General features: G+C 38.3%; 1 protein-coding gene across 1 annotated transcript; it reads left to right on the top strand.

Moving 5' to 3' along the window:
• Positions 1-1,390: 1,390 nt before the first annotated feature.
• Positions 1,391-12,975, top strand: NOXRED1 (NADP dependent oxidoreductase domain containing 1). Its single transcript, XM_007441733.3, has 6 exons — positions 1,391-1,545; positions 3,361-3,545; positions 8,773-8,953; positions 9,778-9,932; positions 10,353-10,560; positions 12,484-12,975. Exons 1-6 carry the CDS (start codon positions 1,391-1,393, stop codon positions 12,764-12,766), a joined length of 1,167 nt encoding a protein of 388 aa, XP_007441795.2. The 3' UTR covers positions 12,767-12,975.
• The last annotated feature ends 748 nt before the right edge of the window (positions 12,976-13,723 follow it).

Here is a 13,723-nt window from a genome sequence, read left to right on the forward strand (position 1 = left end):
AAGAGGCCTGATCACCTGAAACAGGGTCACTGTCTGTCTGGCTGCAGATGCAATAAGAGTGGAGAACTTCACTGCTCTTATTACCACAAAGTAAGTTCTAATAAAGCCTCACCTGTGCTCAGTTGGCCTTGCTCTACTAGAATAAATTGGTATACAGGCTTTACAATGTTGGCATTCTACTTTCTCTTCAGTTCCTAATGAACCTAAGCAGAATTTGTCATTTTTATAGCAGACACTGAAAGAATTTGTGATATAGCTTGTCCTGTTCAGCAACCTTCTGCTCATACTGTATTTACATTATTTTGATATTTCATTGTGTTATTTAACATTTGTTTTAATTTTTGTTCTCAAATTGTATATCACCTAGAGCAGGGTTCCCAAAAGTAGTCAATATCAACTCCCAAGGGTTGATGGGACTATCTAAGAGGTTGATAAATGTCTGGGGGTCAAAAAGGAGTCAGTAAATCTCTGGGATCAATAGGAAGTTGATAAATGATGGAAGGTCGACTGGGGTCAATTAATCTTTTGAGGTCTCTGTAGAGCTCCACACCAATCCGTAGTCCTGAAGGTGAGGTGGCTAGCAGCGAGACAGTGTTACCCGGGGTTGGATGGTCAGCTGCCAGCAAGAGTAGCTTTGAGTTGTCTCTATCAGCTCTGTGTTGTTATTGGCCTCATCTACTATGTTGTGTGTCTTTGATCTACCACCTTTCCCCTTGTCTTTCTCATCTCACCTGTCCTGGGAAGGATATATGTATATGTAGTATTCCTGTTCACCTCACATACTGAGCATACTCCCCCACCTCACCAATCTCCAACCAAATATCAGTGCCCTTGTTGACACTCACCAGATTCATCCTTCCCATTAATGATATCGACAGTTTCAGTTAAAAGGTATGTTAAATCTTATATTTTTCATATTTTAAATATTACCTATTTTTATGAAGTTATCTATTATCTTGTATCTTGTATCTTGTATCTTGTATCTTGTATCTTGTATCTTGTATCTAGTATTTATTATCTATTATTGTTGTTATTCATAGTACATTTAAAGTAGTATTTATTAAATTATTTTCATATAATGAAAGTTTGGGGGTTGATGGACAATCTGAAACTTCATGAACGGGTCAATGAGCTCAAGAGTTTGGGGACCCCTGACCTAGAGGATTTTTTGTTGAGATTAATAAATGTACATTATAAAATAGATCAGAAATAAAAGCTGTCACTGTTTTCCCAATTTCTAGATGCTGTACATGTTTTACAGCATGGGGCACAACTGAATTGTCTCATGCTTCAACAGGCAACACATTTATGCAATGGATGGCCACCATCAGGTGGTACAGCAAAAGTAATTTCTACTGTAATTGCAGTTGCTGCTCAGCATACAATTCAAATGGGCGATATTATGGCAAACCTGAAGACCTTCCAGCCGGAATATGGGATTGCGGCAAATGATCCACTGTTACATCTGAGGTCTCGTGCCAAAGGACTGATGGTGAATGCTTGTGCCCATGCACTTTTCTTCTGCAAACTGCTCAGTGCCACCAGGTAAGGCACGGAATATATATCTATCTACAATTGTGCCTATCCACCCAATAAGATCTGCAGGATGTGCGTGCTTCTGGTCCTATCTATTAAATTAGTGTTTCATAAACTTTTTTCTCTCAGGAGCCCTTTCTGCTTTTAAAAAAATTTTGGGGGGGGGAAAGACCCCAAAAGAGCTTTTGTTTTTATGGATTATACTTATCGATATTTATTGTATTAAACATTAAAATTGACGCATCTGTTGCTGCTGCTACCGCTTCTCATAATTGTTTGATGGGATTTTAATATTGTATCATTTTCCAACATAGGCTGGCAAATAATTTTGATTTCATGGACCTCTGAGAGGATCTTGGGGGACTCCCCAGCGGTCTTAAGACTATACCTTAAGAAACACTGTATTAAATAATGTCATCTTACAGGATCCAGGAGGCATGCCTTCTCTGTCACTGCCTTCTGGAACTCTATTCCCCCCAATGTCCATTCAGCCCCAACCCTAAAGTCCTTCAAGAGAGGTTTATAGACTTGCCTTTTCCACAGACACTGGTTCAGGACATTCCATGAATCACTGGTTGTCAGAGATTGTCTGTTGTAGATGTTTTTCCCTAGCAAGTCTGTGGAGGCCTTCCCCCCAATTATGTTATTTGTTTATATTGTTTGCTTTTAATATTTCACTTAACACAGGCAAGTGAATGGTCAAAGAAATTAAAATTATAAATAAATATAAAGTTTTATTTTTCAGGGTAGAATAACATGACTGGACAATCTCAGGAAAATTAAGAATTACTAGCAGACATTTGAATAACTTATAGCAAATTAACAAAGAACTTGAATTTTCAACTGTGAATAATAGCAATATTTAGGAATTCTAAAATGTTATTTTGGGGGGTTTATAGGATATTCCAATTGTGAAAAACCCCTGAGGGGCATACTCCCCAACTTCCATAAATTGGGTTAAAAATAAAACAGTGAAAATAAAACAATAATATAATTTTACCTATGCATAGCACTGGGAACAATAACCCCAAGTCAAAAGACTTTCCACTACCAGAAGAAACAAGTTCACAACATTCTAGCCCCTAATGGAATAATCATGTTTTAATCGCATTCCTAAAAACAAGAGGGAAGGGGCCATTCAGTTATCAGAGGAATGCTACTCCATAGAGGGGGTAGCCACTGAGAAGGCTTGATTCTGTGGTCCCTGGAGATGGCATTATCCATGTGAAGGAGCTGTAAGTCCAGAAGGACCCCAAATTACTAACACAGTAGCAATCCGTCCTTTTCCTATTGGAAAATTGGATGGCTCTTCTGCTCTAAAGCACTGCTATTTGCTAAAAAGAACACGTCTGTCTAGGCTCATACATGACAGAGTAGCAGAGAGCCAAGCACAACTGTATGGTGTCACAATATCCATTTCTGATCTTCTCTTTTCAAGGCTAAACTTAAAAAGTTTCTTCAATCTCTCCTCACATAATTTCCCATTCTCTAATTGCTCATACTGACTGTCGCCGAGCATATTGTCATTAGCCTGCATCCTTCCTAATGAATTAGATACTAGTAATCAGGGTGACCTCAACCAAAGCAGAATAGGATGGAACTACTGTATCGTGTTTCAGCAAATGTACTTCTAGTGATGCAGCTTAAAGTGGCAATTTTCCTTTTTGTGGACATATCACACTGCTGATTCAAATTCAGCATATCATTCCAATATATTTTTCACACATTTGCCCATTCATGCTCTAAAAAATATGTAGCATTCATTTTACACTTTGATTTTTGTGTATGTATATGTAACAATAGCTGTTTCGGGTTTTCCCTCAGGCAGAAAGAAGAGGATTGTGAGGGTGCACCTGCTGGTTCCCAGGCTTTCAAGGATAATCAGAGATTGAAGATTGGTATTATTGGTGGAGGCCATCTTGGGAAACAGCTGGCCAGAACTTTGTTACATCTAGGTGCCGTTTCAGGAAAGAACCTTCAGATCTCCACAAGACGGCCAGAAACTCTATGTAAGAATCAGATGCTTGAATGACAGACATGAAGCTTTCTCACACATAAAATTCAAAATAAGTCCTTTCTGTATAATAGTAGAATTCAAGTTCTAATCAGATACTGTATATCCTTTGTATATCTTCCTCCACAAACTACTGATTCTTAGCCTTATTTATATTCCACTATAGCAACTTATTGATTCATTTTCTTGCTTTCAAACATTGACTTTGAACAGTTGCCAAGCGAAATTGTGAAAAGAATTCAAAAAAAGCTACCCATATTGGATAAAAATAAGAGTTGGTGTGCTTTGTTAAATTAAATGTTGTAGTTAAAGTAAGATTCCTTGCTGCTGAAGCATAGGAAACAAAATACAAAAAAAGTCTCAGAGTTGTTTTAAAATGGAATAATCAAAGGAAGCATTTGGTTGCATTCACTGGCGGCTTTGCCTTAGGGAAAAGTGCTTCAGATTATGCTAAGCAGGGACACCAGTGTTTGCTAAAGACCAACCCATTTAGCTTCCACTTTCCCATAAAAAAATCCAGTTTGTAAAAGGAGAAGTACTTTCTTTCATCATCATTACCTGTAGAAATTCTTGGTACTTGAAAGGAAAATTAAATTTATAAAATCAAAATAAAATATAATTTAATGATAACCTTTAGAGTAGGAGAAACTTAATTGTGCCCCTCTCTCCAAACCACAAATCCTGGCTTCTATTTTTTTCATCTTTTAAAAAGGAATTTACAGTATATGTCCCTCTATTAGTTTTATCTGGTGTATTTGTAGATTATATTGTAGTACTCCCAGTAATATAATCTTCATTGTTTTTATGCACATGTGTGTAATGAATGAATGCTCTCTTTAGAGAGATGGAGCTGTGATGGAATGGAATCATGAAGGCCAGACTCAGGGTCCAACCTCTCTCTAAACTGGTCCATAAGAGCCACTTCATTCCACTCAACATCCCCCGCTAGCAACTTGAAATCTGCAATGAACAACCTTACCGGTCTGTCGCCTTGCCTGAGCTTACGAATGTCCCGACAGGAGTTAATCTTCTCACTGGATCTCCAAAATGCCCCCTGAATGCTGTGACGAAATTCTGGTAGTTGTTGAGCATTGGATCTCCTGTCTCTATGATGGGGGTAGCCCACTTGGCTGCAGCACCCTTCAATAAACTTATCACAAAAGCCACTCTTGTCCGATCTGTAGGAAACTCTCCCGTCCATGAACAACTCACATTGTGCCAGGAAGGTTCTCATCTATTCCACCTCACCTCCGTACTTCTCTGGCATGCTACCAGGCGAACGTAGTAACACCAGTGGCGGGGGAGGTGGTGGTTGGCTACTGGTCCGAGTTGCTGTATTAGTTGTCCCATAGCTGCTTGGAGGTTATTAATCTGTGCACCCACTTGTTGCTGATGCTGTAGCAGGGCTGCTGCCAATAACTGTGGTGTCAAATTAGCTCCCTGGGGATCTGTTGCCATGATTCAAACTCCTTCGTCCAGAAGGTAGTATTGGAGTCTGGGAAGATTGATGTCAGGCCTAGCCCAAGGAACTCCAAGAGACCATATAAATTCAGTCCAGCAATGTTTATTAGCTACAACCTCTAGCAAGAATCTTCCCAGATTGAAACCCCAGCTCCCAAGCAATGCCAGCCACAACACTGTGAATTCCTCAGGGAGGTGCCAGTCTCATCCTCTTATCTCTCCCCCGCAACTCAGGAGATGAAAGAAAATGTTTTTCTCCCTGAGTCTGGCCTTCATGATTCCATTCCATCACATCAGCACACACATTGCACCAATGATAGGAAGCTTGTTACACTCTACATTTGTAGGTTACAGTTCCCATAATCCCTGATCACTAGCTATCCTAATGTGGACTGATAGAATATAGTATCTTCATTGTGATCTTTGATCAGCATAAAGTAAAAATATAGAGATTATAAAATTAATAACTATAACATAAAAACAATTTGTGTCTACAGATTGTAAGGATAGTAACTATAGAGTAAAAAGAGGGAGAGATATAAATTATAAGTCTGCTATAAAACCAAATCTGTGCTATCTAAAAAAAACTAAAAGAAGAAGCTACAATAGCAATAATACCTGGAAAACCAAATAACTGGAAATGAGCAACCATCGTGTGATAGTTAGGCATGAACTGTTGGTCAAACAACTGGAGATGTTACGTTGTCTACTGACTATATTAGATGAAGTAAGGAAGATATTTAGTTTACAGTTCTTTTTTACAGAAAGAAAACTGCTTCATATACTATTCCTTAGCACTAGATTGATATTTTTTAACTACATTAATACAAACAGGATTAAGGAAGTCAGGAAATTATTCTTGACAAATGAATTGTACAAAATAAAAGAGGACATAAAGCTAATAAATAAATCATAGATTTGTAGAATCAGAAGGAACCACAAGGGTCATCTAGAAAACTAATTATGACAAAATATATTTATATGTTAGAAAGGAAGGAAAAAGCATAATCGCTTAGGAGAGAGACAATGAAATCTTGCCCATCATATGAAACTGAACTATGGAGCAGCAACATATAGAGAACTACAGAACTATGATTAAGGATTTTGCAGAATTTAATTATAAAAGAGAGCAACAGCAAAAAGAAAATAAAAGAAATTCAATTAGGCAATGCTGCTTCTGAGGAAGTCATCTAACTTGAGGAAAATAACAAATATGGTGAAGATACAGAGGGCCTAGGAAAAATGGAGGCAAAAGAGGGAAGATACTTTGAAGGTGCATGTATCCAGCTATTCTTGGCCATTTTGACCCTTGTGATTTATTATAGCCTATTATAGAGTACAAAGTATTGACAGTGACGGTATAGACATTATAGTGACGGTATAAAGCCTATGTTTATTACTGATACACTGGCAATGGCATGATGATTCTATCAGATGTTGTAAGTGTGGAAATGGCACTTGGCTCAGAGCTCATAAACAGGAGAGGAAAAAACACTACTGACTTTAAAGCCAACATCCTTAACAATCCTACTGCTTAGCTCTGCTGTGGGGCAAGGTTTTACCATATAAGTTCAGGAGGGTCTAGCCCCCAACATCTGCAACCTGATGAACAAGTAGAAGTCCCAGGAATATCCTGTGACTGCCAACCAAACTCTCAGTGTTGCTGGTGGTTCATTAAAATGGGTGCAGCCTGAAGTAGCATGGGCTGTGAAAATCTGTCTGGCTACTCAGAGTAGCACAAGGAAGAGAGAAGAGCCTTGGGCTTGGGCAGATGTGCTGATTCCCAAGTAGACAGCAATGTGAGAAGAGCACAAGAAGCAGAAAACCTTGAAAGAGTTACAAGCCAGTGCAACAGAGCAGTCTGGGTGGGCCAGATTCCATGGTCACACTAGGAACTAAGATGCCAGGTGCTTTATAAAAAATGCAAGCAAAGAACACAAAGAAGGCAACAGCCACAAGTGTGAATGAACGGAGGTAGGGAAAAATAAGAAACACTGGTTTATCTGTTTGATAGAATTGGAATCTTCCTGACTACTTGAAATACAACCAGCTGTTTAGATCCTGTCAAGCCATGCTTTCAAGGATCCTTGTCGAGAAGTTCTGTCTGAAGGCACATAAGCTCAGAAGGAATATATATCGTGCTTGGTCATTAAATTGGCTGCCAAAGTTGTCCTAGGTTATCTAATTAAGATGATTATTTGAAAACCCAGGAAGCCATCTGCATTATTCATAGTTCCTATTGTATGTGCAGGTGGCTACTTTAGGATTAGTTTTAATGAAGGAGGGCTAATAATGTATATAACTATATACTTAAATGCCATCTTAAGTCAGATACTTTCAGACCCCACTTATATAAATGGTATATTATTTACAATAAGTCAATAAAATAATAACACCAATGAGTACTCTAGAGAAATATAAATAGATACATTTGTACAAAACCATCATTGCTAAACTTCTCAGCAATATTTATTGAAATAGTCCCAGATGATTATTTTTGGCATTTTTGGTTTCTACATAAAGGTTTCATTGGTCCATGGTCCAGATGGCTATGGTATGTAGCAGTTCATCATTATTTCTGTTCTAAGTGCTAAAATGTCATCGAAACAGGGAGACTGGCTAGATCACCTAATTAAAATTAGAGCATATTTCTCTTCCATACTAAATAATTTGAATGGAAATGGTTGACACATGCAGACATATCTAGCTGAAGCATTAGGCAATGCCCTCAGGTTCACAGTGCTTAGATCAGGACAACAGGGACACACAGAAAAATGTACCCATTGGCTGCCTCCTAATTAGGAAGTTCTGTTCTCCTGTGACATGCCAAAAGATGTCAATATATCTCTCTGGATAAAGATAGGAATATTGGAAGCCATGGGAGCTTTGACTGATGGCAGAGACTGAAGGATAACAAAATTTTGCAACTTCAGATTTTTGGGGTGGTATGGCCATATATTTAAATAAATAAAATGTTTTATGTTGGTTAGACTGTCTCAACAGTGCAGTTTTGAATATGTTTACTTAAAACAGTGAAAAGACAAGACTTAAAAGCTAACCAAATTATGATAGCATTTCGTGGACTATAGTTCATTTCATCAGATGTATTAAGTAATGTAAATGAGGAATGCATATATAAATCCATGGTACAATGGGAAACGAAACTGGCTAGTCTCCACACAAAAGAATGAATGGAGCACAAATCTGACATCAAGCACAGCAATATCCCAGAACCAATGGGGGACATTTCAATGATCCAGTTTACTCTGCTCCTTCTCAAAGCAAAGGAATTACACAGCCTGATTTCAATTAAGCTGGAATTTATTAGAAATTTTATACTATTTTCCATAGAAGAAATAGAGATAAAAGTTCATATCTGCAACCCAAGTGTGATAACGCATATGTCTCAACCCCAGAATAGTCAGTATCAATAGCTAATAATCACTTGCTCTGCATATTACACAAGTAATTTTTCTCTGACCCCGCTGTTACTGTTTTTTCCTCAGAACCATGTGTGTATATAAATTTCTTGCTAAGGATGATACCGCATGCATCCATAATAGTTTATGTAATAATAAAATCAATCATTAATGTAGTCATTAGTCTCCAAGATGCCACAAGCTTCTGCAAGTTTTACTGTAACAAGCTAACATGCTTATCTTTCTGGAGATTCAAGGAAACTGAAGATTGCAGCCTCCTCAGTTAAAGCTTTGTTCTATGAGAGCAGAAATTAATTTTTCCCTTTTCTTTACCTTTTCTAGTAGAATTCCAGAAGCTGGGAGTTGAGTGTGTTTATAACAACAAGCAGCTGGTTGGCTGGGCAGATGTTGTTTTTCTCTGCTGTCTTCCATGTCACCTTCCACATATATGTTCAGATGTTCAGGATTCTCTCAAAAACTCTTGTATTCTGTACAGCTTGGTCACAGCAATCCCTTTGACCAGGTATTGTGCATTATGATATCAGTGCTAACTTGAACTGGAAAACAAAAAAAATAATCATACTCCCTTCCACATGCATATTGCTAGAAAGGCCCAATATTGAGCCAATATATGCAGTATATTTTCTGTCTGATCTGTATTCAAGTTCAGTGTATCATAAAACTGTAAGTCTCTCTCATTTACACAACAATGTTCTAATATATGCAAAGGTAAAACATGTACTTTCAGGACTTAAGGAAATTTTCTGCAGCTTTGTCTTTTTTTTAAAGATAATCTTTGCGTAGCATTACCATTAAGCCTCAGGAAAGCTGTATTTAGGTCGATGATTTTTACCATTATCCACAGAGTGTAATAACTTTTTATTTTCCTCAGTAAGAATGGCAAGGCACTTGTAATTATTGCCAAGAACATTACATGGATATAATTGCCAGAAATGGAGTTAGGCTGTGTATATCTTAGGTCCTGTATATGAAGAATGAGAATGGCATTGAAGTAGACTATTCTGTTGAATAGTAAAAGTCAGGCCTGAATATTAAGGGTACTCCCATTTCTAGCTAGCATCCATATATTTTGTGATTACATTTAAGGTAATCACAAGGTATAAACAAGGGTGTTGTTGTAACTAAGCAGATATCTTTTTGATTGTGCTCATATACAACAAGGAACCAATATATGCAGAACATGCTCATTCTGTGTTTGTACAGTTTATCAGCAAACATTGGCTGAAGGCACCAGCTGAGAATGAGCATGATCTATAAATACATACTCTTTGCAAACTTGCTTCTTGATGCTTGGTCCATCTGCATAATTTAAGCTCTTATTTTCAGACTGAAGCAACTTATTTCCTCCTGTTCAATCCTGAGGCCACAGTACAAGTTCTCTGACAACAGCTCTTTTCATATGTGGGAGGCTAACAGGACAGTTGTGGAAGCCCTCAAAGACCCAGCAGTTATCCAGACAACATGTCCTTGCAGCTCAAAGAGTAGGTGGACTTTTTTCAAGCCATGTGAAAAAAGGAACTGTTTCCCTTGTTCTTTTTCAACCTATAGATCTGTCTGTGGTTTGTCCAGAAAATTAGTATCAGTGGCAGCTGTACAATATACTATGGGCACTACCAGCCCATGTGATGCCTGATCTAGCCATGCAGCAGCATGAGATGGTAGATTTGGCTACAGGAGAGGAAGGGCAATTGAGGAATGTTCAGAGCAGGAGCAGCGCAAGCATTTTTCCATTATTAGCTTGGTATTTTACAGTTTAGGCTTTAAACAACTTTCTCCAACTTGGTGTTCTCCATTGGCCATTATGACTAGGAGTGATGGGAGGGCAACAGGTTGAAGAAGGCTATTATAGAGGCATGATGAACTAAACATGATAAAATATAAAATGTTTCCTTATTTTTCAGAGGAAATAGTTGTCAACATGAAGTGGCTGGCAGCTGTGTTTTATGCAGCTCTAAATAGCTATTCACAACAGCATTTCTCCTATACAAGAGCTCTGGGATTGCTCAATCAAGTATGTTTTCCTGAAGGCAATGCCACCACCCCATCACCATTACTAGTTTGTGAAAATTTTATCAACCAAGCTTTTGCTTCCTCTTTGGCTGCTGATGAGTAAGTAAAAACCAATAGGAGATTGTTCTGTTTAATCTTGCCTTATCCAACATTTTAAAAAGCTGATAATGCATAATTTGTGGAATTTATGAGTAATATTTAATGGCTCAGTTTTTTAAGTGATAAGCTTTTTTGCCTCCTCAAATCCCCAGTAATGCATGAGGATTCCAATGATGTAAGAGAATGGTGCTATGCGCACTGGCTCCCTTCCTCCATATACCTCAGTTTGAGACCTATCTTGGTGCATGATACCCAATTCCTGGGCAGAATTTAAGTCATTGCACAAATAAGCCTGGATTTTTCACAATTTGTCCCACATTCAGATTGGGCTGCTTCTAAATTTAAGTCATCATGTGGAGGCTACTGAAAATACAATTTGCATTTGTAGCAACTTTGTCATAATTTGAAGGCATTCCTCTTATGGATAATCCTGACTGTAAAGAAGATTTTCTATACCAGCATGATGTGCTGTAAATATGTTCAGGCTGGCCCAGAGGCCCTGCATATATGCAGTTAGAGCTGTATAAAGTGAGCAGTTCTTAAATTGCTTAGCAGCAGCCCCTGCCTACATTCCCAAGAGAAAACAGTAAGCCATGCTTACTTCTTTTCAGTCATTTTCTCCCTCTAGGCACTGCATGCTTGTTTGCAGCAAGAGAATATGAGCAAGGGATTTGCATGTGTCCATTTATTTGCACATAGCCTTGACCTGTGCTGATCAATCTTCTTTGAGCATTCTGAGAGGGCTTACTTGCTGGTTCCAAGTGTGGTAAATGCACCATAGAGTGAGGGAGCAGTGTCATCTTCATGTCTTGATGCCTTTTCATACCACTCTCTTCCCAGAGCTGCTTGATCTCATCGCTGGAGTAGTTATGAATTTACCCAGCCTGTTGGTACTGGGTGCTCTTAACTTCCCCCCTCTGGGATCAGAGGCAGCTTGGGAGTTTGTAGCCATCATGGCAATCTTGGGCTTGTGCCAAGTCATCACTGGCCCAACCTACACTGCTGGCCATCCATTAGATCTGGCCTTTACCTTGGAGAAGATATGTGATCTGGTTCTGGGGGATATTTCCTGCAGTCCCTCGGTCATGGATAAATCACTTTCTTGTGACAATGGGATTAACTGGAGCTACCAGCTTCTGCAGGGAGGAAGGGCCAATTAAGATGCTCCACCCCAGATGCCTGATGGGTCTGGAGGGTTTCAGACAGTGATGGGGCTTTTCCCAACAATCTGGACAGCCATTCTGTAGAGTGCCTTGTTAATCTCTGGAATACAAAGGCAACCAGGACAAGATCACCTCTGAATAATAATAAATAAATAATAACTCAAAAATATAACAAAACAACTCATGGATAAAACATCTCAAAGAATAAAACAGAGATGGCCCAATCTAGTTCAAATATCTTCCAAAACAGTTATGTCTCAGCATCTTTCTGAATGCAATCAGGAAAGGAGCCAGCTCAGAGGTTCCCAAACTCTCTTGGTTCCTGGCACCTTTACTAATTTTTTCAGTGACCCTAGGGTAAAACTGTGAGCTACCTCGAGCTAGTACTTTACAGTAACAGATGTGAAGTACTCTGTGTTTTCCTTGAAAAATTAAAATATCTCAGGGTGCCGCATGCATAGTTTGGGAACTGCGGGGCCAGCCTGATCTCCACAGGAAACTTGTTGGCTCCAGCTCCCTTTTGTCCCCAAAGTAAGGTGCTAGGAGTAGTATCTGTCTAGATGACCTGGTTGAAGCAAGTGGTAAATTGCATAAATAAATACAGAAACTATGATAGACTCCTGAAGAGTCTTTATAGACTGGAGGTTTAAATATGCTCCTATTTCCATACCTTTACCTCTATAGTGACAAAACAGTGAGGATACTGATTTATCTTATAGCTTCAGGGACCTATAGATAACAGACTTTTCTGTTCTCCTAGTTCCTTCCCCTGGTTTGATATAACAACTGTACAGCTAAAAGACTCGCCTCTTAGCCAGCTTCTTGAAACAAATTCATCTCTTCAAGAAATCATTGCTTCCTCTTACTGTAACATGGTAACAGTATTGCCCACAAAAACCGAAGATTTTATGACCTCCATGACTAAGAAGATACCTCTTTCAGCTGTGCTGCTGAAACCCACTAAGTCACTGAATTTTCAAATTGACAGAATTTCCACAAGCAAAACAGAAGAGGCTTCTAGTACTGATTCTGGAGACTCATAAATTATCTATTCAAGCTGTCAGAAGTGGAACCATTTTTTTGCTTTCATTTTTTACATTAAAAGCACTTTGGGAACAGCATCTATGATGGTGTTGTAGGAATTCAAATAGTAAATATTAATGAAAGCCAAAACTAGGAATAGATGTCAAACAGAAGGGAAATCCTAAAAACCAATTCATATGATTTGTGTGTCCCTTTCTATCATATTTGCCAATGGCTGCATTCACATGACACACTGAAATGTTAAACTGTTACTTTGTGCACAATTCTATGATGTTACACCCTGTCATTTATGGCTCTTTAATTGAAGTTTGCGTTTTATTGTATCTTTTGGATCTGAAATGGCTGCCTCCTTGGCGTTCATAAATCCACTTTTTAGACATAAATTACATTGTAAATACCATATTTATAAGTTTGGTTATTTGATTTTTCATGTAGCTCCTCCATCTTTGCATTTATCTAAAACTTAACTATATTAACACAATATAATTGGCTCAGCTAAATATTGTTGCAGTCTTATATTATGATAATGATCATTTATCCCAGTTTAGAATAAGAAGATTGGACCTGCAGTGAAATTGATGCATGTACTTCTAAAGAAATGGAAGTTCTAAATTATGTTATGGATTAGCAAATTCCAGTAGGAAAATTTCTTAATTTTATACGGCACTGGAACATTTTGAGCAGTTGGATATCCTTTGCACTGCATGACTATTGTACTTTCTGTAATGGATGTTGTCACATGAGCCTAAGTATTTAGATCAACTCATTAATATACTGCAGGTGACCTGAAGCCACATATATTCTTGTAAGAGTCCTCACAGGAGGAACGATAAGATTTCTTCATAAATTCCACTAAGAACAATGCCCTGTGTTTACATATGGCTGCAAAAATTTGATATGCAAAAATTTCTGTTTTGCATCATTAAGCACTTCCTCCATGATTATCCTATATATCA

The sequence above is a fragment of the Python bivittatus genome, unplaced genomic scaffold (genome assembly GCF_059951505.1).
Source record: "Python bivittatus isolate LINGU-HERP-01145 unplaced genomic scaffold, Pbiv_v1 ctg000480_np1212, whole genome shotgun sequence".
Lineage (NCBI taxonomy): Eukaryota > Metazoa > Chordata > Lepidosauria > Squamata > Pythonidae > Python > Python bivittatus.

Excerpts from the sequence above, each read along its gene's own strand:
- NOXRED1 (XM_007441733.3), top strand. The coding sequence starts at position 1,391 with ATGGGCGATATTATGGCAAACCTGAAGACCTTCCAGCCGGAATATGGG. Across the intron at positions 8,954-9,777 it reads ACAGCAATCCCTTTGACCAG|ACTGAAGCAACTTATTTCCT; the intron begins GTATTGTGCATT and ends TCTTATTTTCAG. Across the intron at positions 9,933-10,352 it reads ATGTCCTTGCAGCTCAAAGA|AGGAAATAGTTGTCAACATG; the intron begins GTAGGTGGACTT and ends CTTATTTTTCAG.